At 44.0% G+C, this 21,113-nt stretch overlaps 1 protein-coding gene across 4 annotated transcripts in view; it reads right to left on the reverse strand.

The window, feature by feature from the left end:
- CHN1 (chimerin 1) overlaps positions 1–21,113 on the reverse strand; it is a 147,786-nt gene that overhangs the window by 25,518 nt on the left and 101,155 nt on the right. For 3 of the 4 annotated variants that reach the window (XM_084797678.1, XM_084797679.1, XM_084797680.1), the window contains one exon: positions 19,060–19,137. In XM_084797678.1, the coding sequence (XP_084653804.1) occupies positions 19,060–19,137 (78 nt within the window). Of the gene's footprint in view, positions 1–19,059; positions 19,138–19,438; positions 19,785–21,113 lie in introns of those variants that run through there. The other variant, XM_084797681.1, reaches the window with a different exon arrangement.

Below are 21,113 nucleotides of genomic sequence, written 5' to 3' on the forward strand. Positions count from 1 at the left end.
TGGGATTAGGGAAGCCACAGTAAATTTAATCTGGAGAACAGTGTGACGCGCCATCACAGTGCCTAGAGCGTGATGCTGGGGGTCAGACACTGCTCATGCTGAAGATGCAGCCCCTGAGCTCAGTTCTCAGCCAGCAGAGGTGATAACGCCTTATGGAATCAGGTGTGTGTGTGTGTGTGTGTGTGTGTGTGTGTGTGTGTGTACAAGGGAATACGTTTGGAGGAACACATACTGTGCAGAGTATTTTGGTAGCCGTGAGGTTGGGTAGTATGGGCATGAACTAGGCCAGCACCATTGAGGGAAGGGAACAAGAAGTGATGGAGACGGGAAGGAACCAGGCTGACTACTAAAGCTGAAGACCTGCTGTGTGGGGTACAGGGCAGAGAAGCCAGGCAGTTTAGAAGGGAGAAGAAGGCAGAGAGAAAGATGTCACTAATGGGACAGGTTCCTAGGGTTAAACAGAGATAGAACCAGCCAGATGGATTTGAAAAGTGTTAACTTTATAGGAGAAACAGGAAGAACGAACACACACACACACACACACACACACACACACACACACACACACACACACACACCTTCCTGCTTTGGGTCTTATGAAGCACAGGGTGATAATAAATGTTGCCCAGACTGACCTTGAACTCTGGCCCTTCCACCTCCATTTCTCAAGGGCTGGGATTATAGGCAGGTGCTACCTGGTTTAAGAACAGCCTTCAGTCACAGTCATGACACCATCCCTTTCCCTGATATGACTGACTGTGTCCCCTCAAAACTGTAAGCCAAAATACTTATCTTTCCTTAAAATTTTAAAAAGTAATTTGCCAGAGCAGTAAGATACCCTGCTCATATTTAAACCAAGCTCTCTTCCAGAAATTAAGTAGTTTATAATACCAAGAATAGAAACATGCAAGTAGTCAAATTATAAATCTCTCTAAATGTTTTGGGATTGAAGTAGCTGATTTGTTGCCTGTCCCTCACTTCTTTAATAAGATGGAGAGTATTTATTTCAAATAAAGAATTATAATGTAAATTACAAAACAAACAAAAATGACCTTTAGCCAGTCATGGTGGCACACACCTTTAATCCCAGCACTTGGGAAAGAGAAGCAGGCAGATCTCTGTGAGATTGAGGCCAGCCTGATCTACAAAGTGACTTCCAGGATAGCCAGGTCTACACGGAGAAATCCTGTCTCAAAAAACTAAAAAAGAGAGCTAGAGAGATGGCTCAGAGGTTAAGAATACTGGCTGCTATTCTAAAGGTCCCAAGTTCAATTCCCAGCAATCACATGGTGGCTCATAACCATCTATAATGAAATCTGGTGCCCTCTTCTGGCAGTGTAAATGCAGGAAAAACACTATACATAATAAATTGTAAAAAACAAAAACAAATAAAAAACGGAAAAGCAGGGGCGGGGGAGCAAGCAAGCAAGAGAACACTTTCATGTTTTACAGCACAGTAGAGCATTTATAGCTAACAACAATTAGCTGTATGTATATTTTCCAAGAGCTAGAAGGTATTGAATGTTATCAATACAAGGAAACAATGTTTGGGTGAGTTTGATGGCATTACTCTGGTCTAGTCATTACACTTGTGTTGAAATGTTGCATTGTGTCTCTAAAGAATGTATAATCATGTATCAATGGAAAGAAACAGCCTTTCATTTGTACAGATCCTAGCACAATGCAAACAGGTGCTATTAGCTGCACACAATTCTACAGACACTGACATGTACTAAGAATTTTATTACAAACGGTTGTATTTTAATGATCGCATGCCTTTAATCCCAGGACAGACAAAGCTACACACAGAGAAATCCTGTCTTGAAAAGCGAAACCAAGCCAAGCAAACAAACAACAACAAAAAGTTAATAAAAATTAATACAAATTCAACTATCATTTAAAATTTTTAATTTGTTATAATTTATTCAACCACATCCTGATTGTTACCTCTTCTCTTAAATCTCCCCATTCCCACCCTCAAAATTTGACTATAATTAAAAGGTCAAAAGTGGCATTGCTTAGGTCGGAATAAGAGGAAAATGGAGGAAAGTGGGTCACAAGAGGCTTTGGCAAGAAGCCCAACACCACAAAAGTTAGGACCTTTAGGTTTTACACGTGCTAGCATGCCAGGCAAACACTACCACTAAGCTACATTTCCAGCCCATGTGTTTGTTTGCTTGTTTTTAAAGATATGGTCTTTTTGTAGAGCCCAGGCTGGCCTTGAGCATTAGGTCCTCCTGCCTCAACCTCCTCAATTCTGCGGCTATCAGTGTGGGCCACTAGCCTCCCTGACAACAGTAACTAATGCCTGGGATGCTCTGCCCTATGCACAGTAGATGCCCATCAGAGAGCTGCAACTGGTTAATTCCTGAGGAATAAACACTACTGCAACCTTGATAAATACATAACTAAGGGACATACATTATACAACACAGTCATTTTAATAGTTTTCATCTAACGTTCCTGAGGTTTTTGCTTTCCTGTCTTCCTGTTTTCTGAGGCTGCCAGCTCTTTGTCCTTCTTCATCCCTGTTTATTTTCTTAGTTCCTGATTATTAGCTGTTGTCCTTATTAGTTTTGTTGTTTTATTTGTCAATTCCACACAAACCTAGACATATCTAGAAAGAGGGGCATCATAACTGAAAAAAAAAATGCCTCCATAAGATCGGCCTGTAGCAGATGGACGGAACTGGAAAATATTATCCTGAGTGACGTAACCCAGACCCAGAAAGACGCACATGGTCTGTACTCTCTTATAAGTAGATATTAGCCAAGGTACAGGATAACCAGGCTACAATTCACAGACCCAAAGAAACTAAGTAGCAAGGAGGGCCCAAGGGAGGGTGCTTGAAGGGAAAATAAAACAGACACCTGAAGTAGATGGAGGGAGGGAACTGGATGGGAGAGGGGGTGGGGGGAGAGGGCTGGGAGAGAGAAGAAAAACCAGTGGAGGGGCATCTCTGGGAAGGGGGGAGGTGCCTACAGTCTATGGGGGTGACCTTAGCTGAGTCTCCTAGCAGCGTGGGATATGGAGCCTGAAGTGGCCATCCCCTGCAGCCAGGCAGGATTTCCAGTGGAGTTAGGGGGACACCAACCCACCCACAATACCTTTCACCCAAAATCTGTCCTACTTACAAGAAGTGTAGGGATAAAGATCAAGCAGAGATCGAGGGAATGGCTAACCAATGATTGGCCCAACTTGAGATCAACCCCATGGAAGAGAGCCAACCCCGGACACTATTAATGATACTCTACTCTGCTTACAGACAGGAGCCTAGCATAACTGTTTTCTAAGAGGCTTCAGCCAGCCCCTGATGGGAACAGATGCAGAGACTCACAGCCAAACAATAGGTAGAGCCCAGGGAGGCTTGTGGAAGTGTGGGAGGAAGGATGGGGGGGGGGGGGAGCTTGCAGGGCCAAGGACACCATAAGAAGAACTATGGAAGAAACGAATGTAGGCCCATGGGGGCTCACAGAGACTGAACTACCAACCAAAGAGCATGCATGGGCTGGACCTAGGCACCCAATACACATGTAACAGATGTGCAGCTTGGTCTTCATGTGGGTCCTCTAACAACTGGAGTGGGGGCTGTCTCTGACCCTGATGCCTGCCTTTGGATCCCTTTTTCATAGTTGGGCTGCCTTGTCTGGCTTCAGTGGGAGAGAGGCTGTGCTTAATCCTACTGTGACTTGATGCGCCAGGGTGGGTTGGTACCTTTCCCTGAGGAGAAGGGGAGGGAAAATGGGAAGAGAGAGGTGAGGGTGGGACTGGAAGGAGAGAAGGGAGGGGTCTGCAATAAGGCTGTGAAGTGATTAAGTCAATAAATCAATGAGAGAGAGAGAGAGAGAGAGAGAGAGAGAGAGAGAGAGAGAGAGAGAGAGAACAAAAAAAGGAAAGGGAAAAATTGGCCTGTAGTACATTTTCCTGGTTACTGATTGATGTTGGCAGGCCCAGGTCACTGTGGGCAGTGCTACCCTAGGCAAGTGGTCCTGGATTCTATAAGAAAAGCTGGCTGAGGGCCGGGCATGGTGGCGCATGCCTTTAATCCCAGCACTTGGGAGGCAGGGGCAGGCGGATCACTGTGAGTTCAAGGCCAGCCTGGTCTACAAAGTGTGTCCAGGACAGCCAAGGCTACACAGAGAAATGCTGTCTTGGAAAAAATAATAAAAAAAATAAAGCAAGTTGAGTAAGTTATGGTGAGTAAGCCAGTAAGCAGTGTGCCTCTGGGCCTCTGCTTCAGTTCTAGCCTGACATGCTTTGATAATAAACTGTAAGCTGAAATACATCCCCCCGCAACAAGTTTCTTTTTTGGTTATGGTGTTTATCACAGCAATAGAAACAGTAAGCAAGACTCTCGTGGACTAGGAAATCTAACAACAAAATTTAGTTAGTGGATATAAGCCAGGAAAATGTTCTATCTCCTTGAAGGCCATAAACAATAGGAGTTTCCGACTGTTGTGAGCCACCAAGTGGGTGCTGGGAACCCAGTTCCCTGGGAAGTACTTTTAACAGCTGAGCCATATCTCTAGCCTGCCTTGAAGGCCTTCTTAGAATACACAAAGTTTGCCTTTTCTGAGCTTCAGACAGTTGAGTGGAACGAAGTGTTCTTGTGATGAGGAAGAGACTTGGGCAGCACCACACCCTCCGCCTGCTGTCTGACCTTAACATACACACTGGCTCTGTAAGGGGAGAGGACATGGGCTGACTGGTGACTAGTTTTTGTTGTTGTTGTTGTTGTTGTTTTAATAAACAGTACTACTTGAAATTAGCAAGTGCATCAATTTGCCAGAACAATGCCTTTGGTGAGTCTTTTGGTGAGACAATTCTAAGGAGCAGTCTATGGCAGCATAGAACATTAGTTAGAAAAGCCACCTGGTAAGAGAGCACTGAACTGTATTTCCCAGGCTGCCTCTAAAGCTGTTTGTCCATCTTGACAAGTCAAAGTGACAGAAAACACGGCCAAACAGCATGACCAGCTACTTTTACAGCCTCTTTCGCACTTAGAAATAAAGACGTTATCAGCATGGCATGTGTAGTTACTTTTCACCTATGAACAACTCCTTCTGTGTTAATTGCTCTGTCTAAACAGTGAGATGCAACTAATTAGTGAACCCCAATAGAGTCTTATCACTGAAGGCACCAGCCAGTGCCAGGCTGAAGAGGGCACAGAGGGTGTGAGGTGGTGGTGTGTTGAGAGGTGAAGGCCAGTGTCACATGTCTTCCAGGCAAGGACCTTGGTAGACAGTGAGGTCAAGCTCAGTGGGGTGTGCAGTAACGAACACATCTGCTACCTGCTTCGCACCATGTCCACAGGGCTTACGGCTGTAATCCACGTCGACTACCACTAACAGAAACAGCAAAGAAGCAGCCCACTCCACTGGCGGCTCAGAAGTTAAAGAACACGGCAGCATCCTTATGTTCCCTCTCAGCCAACACTCCTTAGCAACAGGAGTGACGGCAAATGGCCTTGTAAACCACGACAGACTGGACAAGAACATTAGGGCAGTGAGGGCTTGCTGGAGAAGGTGACAATGACATTTCAGCTGCAGCTTTCTCATTTGGTGGCTCTGATGACTCAGTCCTCCAGCATGGTACTGGGCAACAAAAGAAGGGAACAGATGATGACAATCCAAGGGAAGGAACACAGAAATGCAGACAGCCAGGCAGGAAAGGCCACTGATTCCACATGCCTCATTTTTATGGTTTAGTGAAAATACAATACATCTTTTTACTGCTGTTAAAAACATCTCACTATATAGCGCAGGCTGGCCTAGAACTCATGTTCTTCCTGTGTACTGCAATTATGAGCCTATGCCATCAGGCTGAGGTAGATGGTCTTCAACTTTAAGTTATCATTGTTAGTCTCACAATATTTTAAAATATTTTATCACTTGATAGGAAATTTACAATCTTAGTCTTAATTTGATCATTTCTGTTAAAGTATACATATGTGTGTGTGTGTGTGTGTGTACACACATATACTAAACTGTAAAGAGATGCATATCATATTGGCTATGAATATTAGTAGTAAATACATGAATTTGTACAGAATCTCCTGCAAACAGAGGTAGGGTTATAATTAAAATAGGAGGGTCTCAAGTATTGTCACAATATATTTTTCCCTGTTATTTAGTCAAATCTAGTCAAAACTGTCCTCAAATTTTGGAGAAAAATCTACAGAATAGGGTTTGGGTTGAGTTAAGCCACCAGCACTACCATTATGCCGGCCGTTTTGTTGGAAGAAATGGATACCGCTGTGACCTCAGCTGGGAGGAGGGAAGGCGGGCGTGCGGTCCTTGCTAAAGCAGCTTTAAGGAATAGTTGGAGACAGTTATGTGACTGGCGGGGGACAAGTCAGTGGCTAGCAGCAGACCGAAGCCCGAAAGGTATGGGACAGTCGGCGAGGGGCGTAGGTGCTGACAACCCTACAGCCAGCTGTTGAACACACAGGGAAGATTCTTAGGGTGTGTGCCAGGTGTGTACTGCACAACTGGTTAACACAAGCAGAGCATCATTCTGATCACTATGACAAAGGAAAGAAGGATGGTGTCTTTATATTTCAAGAATGGGAAAACTGTTCCAAATTGAAGGAAGTACCAAAAATGTCCCCCAGACTCACAGTAGCCATACAAAATAAACAATGTCCTAAACTGTACATAACAGGCTGCAGGGGAAGCTGGTACAGTGTGGCCAGACCACAGAGTCAGTCTTGCCTTACTAGATGGGCAGCTGCCGGGGCAGCTCTGCTCCACACAATGAGCACCATAAAAACAGGTCCTATTAAATGCTTTGCATGTGGAAAAATAGTGCATTATTGTTAATTCTATTCATAAGAACCATTCCCTGGGTGAGGGAGGAGGCTCGGTTGGTGGAGTGTTTGCTGTGCTGTTCTCCTCAGTCCCCAGAAGCATGTGGTATGTGTCGTGCACTTCTCACAGCGCTGTGGCATGTACTGGGGCTCACTGGCTAGCCAGCCTGGCCTCATAGGTGAGTCCCAGGCCAAGCGAGAGACTGAGGCTTAAAATGAAACAAAAACAAGGTGGACTGCACCTGAGGAGTGACATCTGAAGTTGACTTGTAGCCTCCACACGCATATACACACACTTCTACATACACCCACACATACGTGCAACTAAACACACACATACATGCAATACACAAAAGCAGAAATACAACTACACACAAACATGCAACTACACAAAAGCAGACATGCAACCATACACAGACACAAATATAGGGCATATATTAACATAACCAATATAGAGCACCATCAACAGAATTAAGTTTCCTTATGGATTCCTTCATAATCTATTCATTTCCCCAATTAATACTATTTATGAGAGAGAAAATAGCTCTAAAATTACAGCTGAATTATTACAGTACAAGAAAGTGAGGTAGCTTAGAATCATACACAACTCTGTCAACACCGGAACAAACACACTCTCTGGTGCTGAAGAAATGACACTTGACACAGTACCATCATCTGAAACCCAGTTATCAGCCACTCAGCCAGCCAGCCAATCAGTCATTGTGTCTTTCTATCCACTAATCATGAGATATGTTCTTGGTATGTATGTGGCTCAGGCTTACCTGAAACTTAACCTGTAGCCTTGCATTCATAACTTTCCTGCCTCTCTACCAAGTGCTAGAATTACAGGTATTACCATCTTTAGCTTTTTGTTCATTAAAAAAAAAAACATAACACGAGGTATAAGTTATGTAATAAAAAGTAAAACAACAGCCAGGCATAAGTGGACTATGCTTCTAATCCTAGTATTCTGGATGCAGAGGCAGAAGGATCTCTGAGTTTGAGGCTAGCCTGGTCTACAGAGCAAGTTCCAGAACAGCCAGGGCTACACAGAGAAACCTTGTCTCAAAAAACATAATGATAAAAAAAAAAATATATATATATATATATATATAAAACCAAGCCACTTTTCACTTCAAAATGAGGACGTTTAAAGTCTATCCTTCTTGTCTTTTCTCCTGATAGCTTTCTCTCCACACTATCATGCTCAGTGTCAAATGTTAGGGATGGCAAGGTGGCTTAGCAGTACAGCCGAGCCTGACAACCTCAGTCCGATCCCCAGAACCCTCATGGTGGAAGGAGAAACCATCTGCCCATACCATGACATTCAAATACCCCTTACCCTTAGGACAAATAAATGCAACACTTAAAAAAGCCAATGTACGGAGCTGGAGAGATGGCTCAGAGGTTAAGAGCAATGGCTACTCTTCCTGAGGACCCAGGTTCAATTCCCAGCAACCACAAGGCAGCTCATAACTGTCTTTAGCTCCAATTCCAGGGGATCTGACATCCTCACACAGACATGCATCTAGACAAAACACCAATGCACATAAAATAAAAATAAATATAATTAAAACAATAAAAGCCTCCAATGTGATATTATAAAATAATGTTCTACTTTGAAAACCAGATTCATTACTTGGATGAATGAGCATGTATTCAAATAGTGGTAAAATTGAACACAGTACTCAATATTAAAAAAACAAAAACCTTACAATAGTTAAGTATAGTAAGAAAAGAAAAAAAATGCACAACCAATAAAAATGGAGAGTTGTGGAGCCCAGCCCCAACTGATTCATCCATAACCCTGGTCCTGCATCTACAGCTCAGGGGTTACTGCAGAAGAGGAGCAGAAGGGCAGTAAGAGCCAGAGGGACAGAGAGTCAGCTGTGAGGTTGTGCCTCCTAGAGATGTCAGGGAAGCTACACACATGAAGCCTCACCAACACGACTGGACAGAACCAACAGACACACTAACAGAGATGGCGGGAGTAGGGGAGCTCAGGAGGCCTCAACCTTACATAAAGAACTACGCAACCAAGCAATGCTGAGTGGGAGAAATAGTTCTCCCCAGTAGCCTTATCCAATACCAAGTGGTCAGCCCTGAAAATATACCCCTAACATATACATGTAACACACATATAAATACATAAATGTAACAATAATTAAAAAGAGGTCATTGCTTGGTGTAGTGGCACACATCTTTAATCCCAGCACTCAGGAAAGAGAGGCTGGTGGATTTCTGAGTCTACAAAATGAGTTCCAGGACAGCTAAAGCTATTACACAAAGAAACCCTGTCTCAGACAGACAGACAGACAGACAGACAGACAGACAGACAGACAGACAGACAAGGCCATAAAGTTGAAAGCGGACAGGGTGGATGGTTTACATGGGAGGGCTTGGAGGGAGGAAAGGGAAGCAGGAAATCATATAACTGCATTATAATCTCAAGAAAAATTTAAAGTTGCCTTATTTTTAATTATGTGTGTGTATGTATGTATGTGCCCATTAGTGCCAGTGCCCGCTGGAGCCAGGTGTATGAATTCTCCTGGAGCAGGAGTTAACAGGCAATTATAAAGTGCCCGTTGTGGGTGCTGGGGGGGAAACTGGGTCCTCTGTAAAAGCAGTATGTATTCTTAACTGCTGAGCCATCTCTCTAGCCCTCAGATTTAATGAGTTCATTGAGACAGGGACTCCCTATGTAAATCAGGGTAGCCTTGAACTCACAGAGACTCATCCACCTCTGCCTCCTGGATGCTGCAATTAAAAGTATATGTACCACCATGCTTGGCCAATTCTTTTTTTTTTTTTTTTAATTGTATACTCACTTTAAAGTACATACTTTCTTCTGTTACTGACTGGGGTCTTCCCCTACCCTATTTCTGGTCTGTCCTGTCACTGACAGTATGACAGTGCCTCTAACTATAATGTGCATTGTCTATTTCACTTGCGGCTCAGCTGTTGCTTTATGTATTTGGATCTTGTCATTATCCACATACACACTTTAAAATATTACATCCTCTTTGATGAATTTTCCCTTATTTCCAATGACTTCCTTATAAACTACTACACTGATATATATGCCTTAGGTCTGGGCCAATTAGCATTCTATTCTCCTGACAGGAGCTACTGTGCAGAGACAGACATGGACATACCATGAGGCAAGTAGGTGCCAGGCCTTGAGCCTGACAAAATGTCTCTCTGAAGTAGGCTAAACTCTGACAAGAAAAAGAATTGCAGCCTCTGCCACCATCCTGTCATCAAAATGAGCCTGAAAATAAGCTGTTGCTGCTGCTGCTGCTGCTGCTACTGCTTCTTCTTCTCCTCCTCCTCCTTCCTCCTCCTCCTTCTTTGAGCAGGGTTTCTCTGTGTAGCCTTGGCTGTCCTGGAACTCACTTTGTAAACCAGGCTGGCCTTGAACTCACAGAGATCCTCCTGCCTCTGCCTCCAAAGTGCTGAGATTAAAGGTGTGCATCACCACCGCCTAGCTAATGCTGGGCTTCTAATTATGTGACACACTACCAGTCTGGGTTGGACTTCCTCACACTTACAAGGAAAAAAACTTCACAACTGTTCTATCAAATGGTAACATTATTCACTAGTTCCATGTAGTTAAAAATTAAAAACAAACCTAATCCCCCGAGGCCGCCCCTCAAACCTGCATGCCTCAGGGAAGGATGTCTCTGTGAACGAGGTGAGTCACGGGCAGAGATGAGGCTGGGCCACATGTTAGAGGTGGAGCTTCTAATGTAGTTTTTAAACAGGAGAAGGAAGAAGGAAGAGTGAAAGACTATGACAGACTGGCAGAAAACACATACAAATTATATATCTGATGGGGTTAGTATCAGAATATACTAGAAATTCCTGTCATTGACTAGCAGAGCCACCAAGAAACTTTTCTTCTACTTATTATTATTGGTTATGTATATGTGGTACCCAGGGAGGGCCCCTTTGTCAAGGCATGCACATGGAAGTCAGAGGACAACTTTTATGAGTTGATTCTCCACTACCTGGGGTTCTAGGGATCAAACACAGGTTGGCAGCCTTGCAACGGGAGCACTTGTACCACCTGGGTTATCCTGTCTGCACACCTTCAAATAACTCCAAAAAAATGGGCGGGCCCAGGTAAGTGTGTGTGTGTGTGTGTGTGTGTGTGTGTGTGTGTGTGTGTACGTGTACATGCGTGTGTGCGTGTGTACCTGCTACTGGGAGGGAGGGGGTGTCCCTGGAGTCTAGGAGCTACAGTGCAGCCTAAAGGAAGCATGGTGAGCCTCATCTCCAAGAGGAAAAAAGGATGAGGAAGCTCAAATAAACATCTGTTAATGGAAGATGCATAAATGACTAACAGGTACATGAAAAGATCATAACCTATTATTAATAATGAGGAAATTGTAAATCAAAACTAATATGGGGTGCCACGTCACATGAGTTAAAATAGCCGTTCCCCAAACTGAAACAACTACTGTTGGTGAGAGTGTGGAGGTGCTGGCAATGCCAACAGTGCCAGTGGGGATGTAAAATACTTCGGCTGTTAATGAAAACAGCACGCAGTTCCTTAAAAAATTAAAAATAGCCTACCATATGATCTAGCAACCCTATTTTTGGATATATACCCCAAAAGTCTGAAATCAGGATCTCAAAGACATATCTCTACCCTCTGTCAACAGCAGCATTAACTGTAGCACTTAAAATATTTCTTAACAGCCAAGATGTAGAGAAAAAAAACCCTTAAATATTTGTGGATAGATGAATAAAGAAAATGGGTATATATTGAAGGAAATGGTCTTACTTTGGCTTTCTATCGCTATGATAAAAACACTGACCAAAAGCAACTTGGGGGGTATGTTTTGCCTTACATGTCCTGGCTCACAGTCCACTGAAAGCCAAGGTAGGAACTCAAGCAAGGCAGGAAGCTGCGGGTAGGAAGCGAAGCAGAGACACGGAGGAGTGCTGCTCCCTGGCTTGCTCCTCATGGCTGCTCCATCTGCCTTCTTGTACAAACAAGGCCAGCTGGGCAGCAGTGGCACTGCCTGACTTGAGTTGGACTCTCCCACATCAATAATTAACTACAAAAAACGTCCTAAAGGCTTGTCTACAGGCTAATGTGATGGAGGCAGTTCCTCAAATGAGACTCCCTCTTCCCAGATGTATCTAGGTTTGTGTCAAGTTGACATAACCAACCAGCACAGGCATATTAATTTAGCTTTTAGACAGAAATCTTACCATATGTTAACTATAGATGAACCCAAAGGACATTGTGCTAAGTGGAATAGGCCAGGCCACCAGGACAAACTACATATCCACTTATATGCGGATCCTCAAACAATCCAACTCATAGAAACAGAGCTGCCAGGGCCTGGGAGGCCAGACAAGTGGTAAAGCTGCAGCTAGTTAATTATGCTGTTTGTGCCTAGTTAACAGTGCACTTAAATATTTAACAAGGCAGCGCTCATGCTCTTCTGACAAACACAGACAAAATCCCAACCTCAAACCTCAAAACTCTGCCCGAATTGTAACGGACGCTCTAATATTTCTAGTGACGCTTTGCGGGCTTGTTTCTGGCTGTCACATGACTACAAGCAGAAGTGCGATGCTCCACAACCACGTCACATCCTAGTCATATACTGAACACTAAGTTCTGGGGAACAGGGCATTAGTGAAGTATTTTAACACCCATGTTCACACATAACACATCACTTTCTCCTCATTCTTCTCATCACACTGGTGTTTGCTTCCTAAGGACAATGTGACAATGACTCTGTCCTTTGTGTGTCTGGCGGGGGGGGGGGGGGGGGGGGGGGAGTCCACATGTGAAACTTATGACAAACACTTGAAGGATGAGCACTGAGTTGATGGCGAGCAAGCCGGGGAAGCTGAGGCACTCTCCTTTCAGATCTGAGGAACACTGTGCCCAACATGTTTCAAGACTGTTACTGTGCTTCCCTTGTTCTTTGAAAGCCCTTAGTATGTTTAACAGTGACTTATCACGGGCACATCTCTTCTGGGTCACATGGACATGGGAAGGGCTTCCATAACAAGAGGCTAAGGCATGTCTGTCCCAGTGACATCATTTTACTTACAGTGTTCTAGCAAATATGAGTGGGAAAGTTAAAACACATATCGTCACATAGCTTTGCAAAAGGTAATTTGTACCAGAAAGGTGGTATCAACAAGGAAGTAAAGTTATGAAACTCAGGAGAATAAAACCAGATTCCCAAATATCTTAGGACTAATGGAGAGACAGACCAGTGGGTAAGAGCTCTGGCTGTTCTTGGAGAGGACCCAGGCTCCGTTCCAAGCTCCCACACCAGCGGCCTTACAACTGCCTGTGACTCTAGTTCTGGGGAGATCTGATGCCCTCTTCTGGCCCCTGTGGGCTCTGTACTTATGTGGTACACATAAACACATGGAATAAAGAGAGACAAATAATTAAAAGGCAATGCTTTGTGAGAACATGAACATAATGGGTTGCTTCTGAGTTAGGCAAAAGCACTCGTGCCCCGTGAAGAGGCTATGAAGCACCTACACGCCCCAGGACACCATGTGGAGTGCTTCTTCTGGGGTTATTAGTGACAGGCATAGTCTTCTGATCATCTCAATGATCCAGACCTGCGCTTGAGGCATCAGGGCCAGGCCCTCAGTCAGCGGAGAGGCCAGTACAGAAAAGTGCACCGAGCCGCGCGGGCGGCAGAGGCAGAGGCAGAGGCAGAGGCAGAGGCACGTCTGCTCATTATTTTTCTCTCTCACAGCATCTGATAAGCACTATGCCAGGCACCTTATAGGTGCTTTTCCCAGCCTCCCAGTCTCTGCTCATCAGTCCTTTCCCTGTCTGACTGCAGAGGCAGAGAGGATCCCATTAAGTGCTGGTCTTGGTTATTTTTGTCATCTTTGGCCCACATTCAAAGTGAGGAGAAGGGGAATGTTCTTAACATAAAATAGACATTGCCGTTCCTTTTAAGCTCTTGCTTGCAGAAAAACCATTCCTTTAAAACCTCTTGTAAGATACTCCATGCTCATGCCCATAAAGGATAGTAAATTCCTGCAAAAGCTTAACGAGACATTTTAGGCTAACCACACTAATGAAGCTGAGGTAGGAGCATCTGGAGTTGAGGCCAGCCTGGGCTACATAGTAAGTTCAAGGCTAGCCTGGGTTACATAGTTAGATTCTGTCTTTTAAAAAAAAGTACAGAGATTAGAACATGAAGTTAACAGAGTTTTTGTTTCATTTTTCTAAAGTATGTAAATTTGATTAACATAAAACAACACAGAGCCGGGTGTGGTGGCGAACACGTTTAATCCCAGGAGGCAGAGGCAGGCGGATTGCTGTGAGTTCAAGGCCAGCCTGGTCTACAAAGAGAGTCCAGGACAGCTAAGATAACATAGAAAAACCCTGTCTCAAAAAACCAAACCAAACAAACATATAAACAAAAACAAAACAAAACAGCACAACACATGTCCTAAGAATGTATTTTGTATTGAGATTTCCTGCTGTCTTGAGAAACAACAGGTCCACTACGTCACACTGTGTACTGACTCAGTCAGTTATCCAGTCAGCGCCTCTGAGACGTGTACAGTTGCCAGCACTGTACCACATATGGCAAAGGGGGAAAGAAGGATGGAACGAGGGAGAAGACGGCAAATTGTTTAGTGGGCACAGCCAAGGGAGCGGAGGCACAATCACTGAACATACCACGGCGTCGCATCGAAAGAAACAAGACAAAACTCCTCTCAGGCATGAATCAAATGAGGGGGCAAAGGGCCCAGACCTGGGTCCAGGAGGGAGAGGAATGTGGCCATCGCTGCCCTCTGGTGACCAAGCAGTGGACGCTCCTGCTGGCCAGGTGCTTAGTATTTCTTCACTTAGGAGGTAACTAACTTTATTATGTAAGGCTCCTGGTTTGGCGCTATTTGAATGATCTCACAGTTTATATTTTTGGGGTTCACTGCCTGCATCTCCTCTTGGGAACATTAAATCTATTAGTACCTGACATCTTCCATCGACACGCAGAAGGCAGGTAGCACCTGAACTAGAACCAACCACTTACCACTTTAGCGCCACCTTAAGGGACAGGCCAGTCACGTCGGAAAGTATATATTCACTACAGTTTCTCTGTACAGTCCTGGGGACTGAGTCTGGATCTTTCATACGCTGAGCAATGCTCTACCACTGAGCTACTCCCTAGCTTTATAACTGCTAACATGTTTTTCTTTGAGTATTTAGATTGTCTGTGTAATCAAGTTCTTATTATTTTATTATGTCTATTTTTTATTTTTATGTTATACAACTTTTTGAATTGAGCAACTAACTACACAAAATGCTTCATAGTTCAAACTGGAGGGAATAAAAAAATGAAAAGGAATTTATTGTTCTCTGGTACATGAAAACTCAAGTACTCTTATGAAACCCCACACTGCCCAGGGGCTGAGTGGGAGCCCCAGGATGATGCAAGGTCCTCCACCTCACTGATCTCCACCGTGAGGAGGAAGGCCACGATTCAGTCACTCTTTTGTCTAAATGAATTAACTGATATAAATCTGAAAAAATACCCAGTCAGAGATAAGATATCATAATAAAAGAAGTGGCTACCACATGCCAACACAGACCAGGAACTTAAGTTTTCTACCATAGAAAGAGAGGCTTAGAGATTAAGCATTCACGCCAATTAGGCAACAGAAGACAGCACAGCAAATGCCTGAGGACAAAGGCTGAGTCTGAGTCCTTCTCAGAACCTCTGCAAGTAGGACGCAATGACTGTGGAGCATGGGGGTAGCTATGGCTGTGGAAGGTGGGGGTAGCTATGGCTGAGGAGGGTGGGGGTAGCTATGGCTGAGGAGGGTGGGGGTAGCTATGGCTGTGGAGGGTGGGGGTAGCTATGGCTGAGGAGGGTGGGGGTAGCTATGGCTGTGGAGGGTGGGGGTAGCTATGGCTGTGGAGGGTGGGGGTAGCTATGGCTGAGGAGGGTGGGGGTAGCTATGGCTGAGGAGGGTGGGGGTAGCTATGGCTGAGGAGGGTGGGGGTAGCTGGATGCTTCTGTTTTGCTTTGATATATTTTTGTTTTGATTTTCTCTATTAAGATAGACTAATTCTCTTTAAGAATTTTTAAAAATTCGTTTCATTTAGTATGTTTCTAGGTGCACAGGTCCTGTGTATGGCATGCATGGGCAGTTAGTGCTCTCCTTCCACTATGGAGGTCCCAGAGACAAATCCTCCAGCCAGGAGCCAATGAAGTTCCTTCACCTACAGAGCCATCCCATCTGCTCAGAATAGAGTAACTCTTAAAGTAAGTTGATTAGTCACAAGTACATACAATTTTTACATTAGTTAAAATGAAGTTTATACACATACAGAAACATCACATGATACCTAATATATGTACACATTTATGTGTCAATTATAAATAAAAACTCAAAATTATAGGGTTCTCTGTGATGTTATCACATATTTATACATGTCTAAAACTCAGGTCATGACAATCATGTCTCCAGCAACATTTATTTTATTTACTTTTTGGTAAAATGATCCAGAATCCCTTTCTCTAGCTCTTTTGGAATTATGCTCAAATTTATACTGACATCTTACCAAGCTTTCTACAGAATGTGGCGTATTTATTTCTACAATGCCAACCTTCCTGAGATATCACACAGCCTTCTATGATATAAGTAACCACAGAGGGGAGGGGAGGGAAAGAGGAGGGAGAAGTAGGGGGGATATTACATAAGAGCAGAACCCCTTTTTATTTTTTCCCACAAATCCCCAGTCACAGGGTCCAGCTGCTCTGAATGGCCTCCTGACTGCTTTCCCCAAAGGTAACCGGTGCTCATGGATGCCCCTAAAATAAGACCTGACAGCTATGCACGCCTCCGGGCACCATTACATAACAGGCAGCTCGGGAGGCAGGAGAGAAAGGCACACTGCAAGGAGGCTTTGGTGAGGGGCCCGAGGTTACTCCGGACACACTGCACTGAAAGGAAGGCAGGTCACATGATGACAATCATGGAAACACTCCAGTTTTCCCACAGCAGCCCTGACTGCACATGTGTACCAGAGGCAGTACCCTTCTGGGCCAGCTTCTGTGTGGGAGTGAACTCCCACTGGGGGCTGGAATTCTTTCGGGGATATTCTCTGAAGTCAAGTATGATCCTTTCTTTTTTCTTTTCTACTCCCCCCCCTTTTTTTTTGAAAATGTTACTGCACAGGCACATTTTAAAAATAACAGAGTTATTTTTAACAGGAAGAGTCAAACTCTGAGACTTCTGCCCTTAGTAGTGATTCTAAAACATACATAGAATGTTGCCCTTCTTGCCATGGACAGTGTTAAAGAACAGGCCTCAGCTGAGTTTCATCTGCTAGCTCTAGAGAAAGAAAACATAGCCCATGTTTTATGTGCTTAAAACAAAATAAATCAGAAGAGAAAAAAATCCAAAATAAACAAACCCAGTGAGCTAGAGCTCACTGGTGCATGGTTCTGGGTTCAGTCCCCAGCTCTGGGCGGGGAGGTTCTTTACGGCAATCTAGGTGGCAAGGGTGACAGGTGATCACATAGTCAGTATCTTCTGGATGCACAGGATTGACTTCTTACAAAGCTATATGAAAGGAAATCAAAGATATAATCTGCAGGAGAGGGGAAAGTATATGCTTGTTCATGCAGATTCTTCAACAGACCCGCTTACTTCCCACCAACACTGACAAGAAGCAGGAGCCGAGCCTGCCTCGGGGCTGCAAGGACAAGCTCACAGCCTGTTCTGCCTGTGAACCAGACTGCGCTCTGGTGATGCACTGGAAGGCCTGGAATTCTAGAGCACAGGGCATGCAGATGAGTCTTCCTTACAAACACACTGGCCATTCCGAGGGCATGTTCCTGATCTTGTAAGAGCAGGTTGTAAATCATCAAAACCCCGCAGCCTGCAAGGATTTGCTTGTTTGTTTGTTTATTTGTTTATTTATGGTTTATAAGTGGACTATGAGGCTAAGACTGAGTGTACACATTTCCTGTCAAGTTTTAACTTGCTGAGCTGTCTGAATTCCACTTTAAAGTAAAAATATTGGTTGAAATGTAAGGTTCACAATGTTAACCCCAAATGGTATGAAGACTAGAATCTATTCCTCACTACAGAAAATGTGGAGGACACAGGCATTTATGGTTGTTTTGTTGTTGTTGTTGTTTTATTTTTTAGCATGAATAAAGTAAATGTTGGTGTTAAAAATCAAGATGGTTTATAAAGCTGGGATGAAGTCACCTAGTAGAGAGCCTGGTGCATTCTACATGCCAAATAAATGTTAAATAAATTAACAGATGAAGACCAAACATTTCCAGTTCCAATACCTTTTTTTTTTTTTTTGCAACCAAATACTCCTGTTTTAACATCAGCGTTAATGATACTCTGCCTAAATGGAATATTCTTGAGTTTTAGACAACTTTCAACTATTAGGAAGTTGCCATAGAAACGCTGGCTCATCTGCCTGCTAAGTGAAGTTGGGTCCCCTTGCATATGACTTCATGGTGCATACCCCTGAGTTAGCATGCAAAGGGTGCAACTCCAAGGCCTTATCCCATGCAGTAAGTACAGGCAAGATCCAGATACATCTCAGGCCAACACACATATCATTTTCATAAGAGAAGATTCAGGTACACTGCATCGAACATGTTACAGCAGTAATTAAAGGCAACATATGCAAGGTAAAAGGCAGCCCTGAGAGAGGGAAGGGAGGCTGCCGGTCACGGCCTCTGTGGTCCCAGGGCAGCAAGCTTCCTTTTATCATGGTCAATTCATTAAGGGAAGGAGGAGAAAAGGCAGAAACTACGGGAAATGCACACCATCTGCTCACTCCAGACGCAACTGCACATGCCTGCTACAGCAAAGCCTTTGACCAGAACCAAACGATAAGACCTAATCCCTCCTGAAACTGCCAACAGAGGTATTTAGATAAATTGCAACATATACTTATATGCAAGACCAAAATCATCATTAGGGGACCTTTAGAATATCAGTCAACACTTACCAGTGTGTACACAGTCATTAAAGAGAATATTAGCACAGTATCTGAGAAAATGGGGCTGGATTTCTATGAGCTTTATTCAGCTCTTCCTTAAATAAAATTGGGATTTTAAAATCTTCTTTCCTTAAATAGCAAGAACATTTCAGTCAAATCACCCTAATTTTTCAAAGGCATCTGAAGATGAGCCTTTAATATTGCACATTCAAAGTACTGAGTGTTCCTTATGAGAAAAGGCCAAGAAAAATACTCTTACCTTGAAATTGTGAACCTTTTCATATTTTGGAATTTGTTCATTTTCTTTCAGAGTTGCTCTTCTAACAAGTGATGTCAACTGCGAATAAGCAAAGAGTTTCAGAGGTTGCCAGATTGTCACAGACGACTTTTGAGAACCCAGTTTCATTCCCAAGGCTGCTATCAATAAATCTTGCTGACGGCCCTCCTGTTTGGATTTGTGAACTGTAGCTCTATTAGTTTTCCTCCCCGACCAAGACTCTTTGGATGGCATTTTGGAATTCAAAGGAATGAAAAAAAAACAACAGGAAAAAACAAAAACCCTTGTATCAGCCTGCGACTGTTGGTGAACTCTACTCAGCTAACACAGGAGCATGCTGCAGGCAGCTCAGAGTCCTAACCTAGAGAGCCGTGGCCACGCCGCGCGCGCCAGCACAGGGAGGTGCGGGAGGGTGATGAAGCACTTCTTCACAAGGCCGATTAACACGAATTCTCTCTTCCTTTTATAACAGGGCTCTATAATTAAGCTTCTGGAAACTTAAGAGTCTGGAGAGGAAATCGGTCTGTGCTAACACACAAAACATGCAGCGTTCCTCTTTGGGAGTCCTTTTAAAAAGCCAGACAACTGTGACAAATGATACATTGCTGAAAGCTTTCTTCTCTGCTCACTACATCAATGTCCATTCCGAATGAGAGATGCCTACATACAGCCTGCAGTCAGTCGCTAGCAACAGACACCCTGCGAACTGACTTGCAGGAGGGGCGAAGAGGGAGGGGCTTGCAGGGGGAAGCACGGCTGGACTGGCCGCCGTAAGAAAGGCGACAACCAATGAAAACCCAGTAACAGTATTTAAGTACCGTGTTCCTCAACTCACTGCTTCCCCCTCCTCTCATGCAAGATTGTTCTTGCTGGCTCAGGGAAAGGGGGGAAACTGTGTAGGAAGGTAATGCGCAATGAATGAGTCATGCATTAGAGGCAGAGGAAAATTAACACACAGCACTAGGTTTTTATTTAAGAGCAAAACCAACCAAACAACTAAACAAAACTACTGCCAGGTGAATTGTGAAGGGCAGCGCATATCCGTGCATCACGTGAGGCACGAGCTGCTCCAATGAGGTGAGCTCAGGTCTCTTGTTTGTGCATCGTGATGAGCTGATTAAGTAAAATCCAGTTTTATTAAAAAAGAACAAAAATGGTTCTATGTTTTGATGAAGAAGACAAGAAATTTAAATGTAGATTTTTTACCGAGAATAACTTCATGCATGTAGCATTGCTGATATCCTCTAGTGGGCAGCTCTGTCTACATTGCATGTATTTGGTTGTAGACCTACACTTTATAGATAACACCAAGCCACACATGGTGGCGCACGCCTTTAATCCCAGCACTTGGGAGGCAGAGGCAAGCAGATTGCTGTGAGTTCAAGGCCAGTCTGGTTTACAAAGAGAATCCAGGAAAGCCAAGGCTACACAGAGGGGAAAAAAAAGAAAAAGAAAAAGAAAAAAAAGATAACACGAATATGCTAGTTTTCTAGTCTCAGTACTTTCAGTTCAGAGTTTGATGGTGGAGGAAGGGAGCTAAGATTAACCCCTCCATTGCACAGACCCCAAGTGCTGTGTGGCTGTGCTTACCTAACCCAAGTATGTTTGTCTGCAGCTGTAGAAGAGGGGCCCCTAGCTGAGAGACTCAAAGCAATGAGTCTAAAGGGCCATGAGAAACTCAGGATCCCCCACCCACAACCCCAGACAGGATCGCAAATGTATCCCTGGCTGTTCTGGAACTTGCTATTTAGAGACTTCACTGAGGTCCGCCTGCCTCTGCCTCCCTCCCGCATGCAGGGATTCAAGGCGTGCGCCATCACACCTGGCTTCAGGCTTTCCCATTTGGGTTTTCTACTCTTGTCTTTTCTGCTTCCTTGTGTTTTCTATATAGTTAATCTCATGATTTTAATGCTACACTGTATTTAAGGAATCTAAAATTCTGTATACAGTGAACCGGGAGTTGGAGACTGTAGCTCAGCTATAGACACACGTGTCTGGAATGTACAATGACTTAGGTTTGAGCTCTAAACCAAAGT

This window comes from Acomys minous (genome assembly GCF_964271855.1).
Source record: "Acomys minous genome assembly, chromosome: 10".
NCBI lineage: Eukaryota > Metazoa > Chordata > Mammalia > Rodentia > Muridae > Acomys > Acomys minous.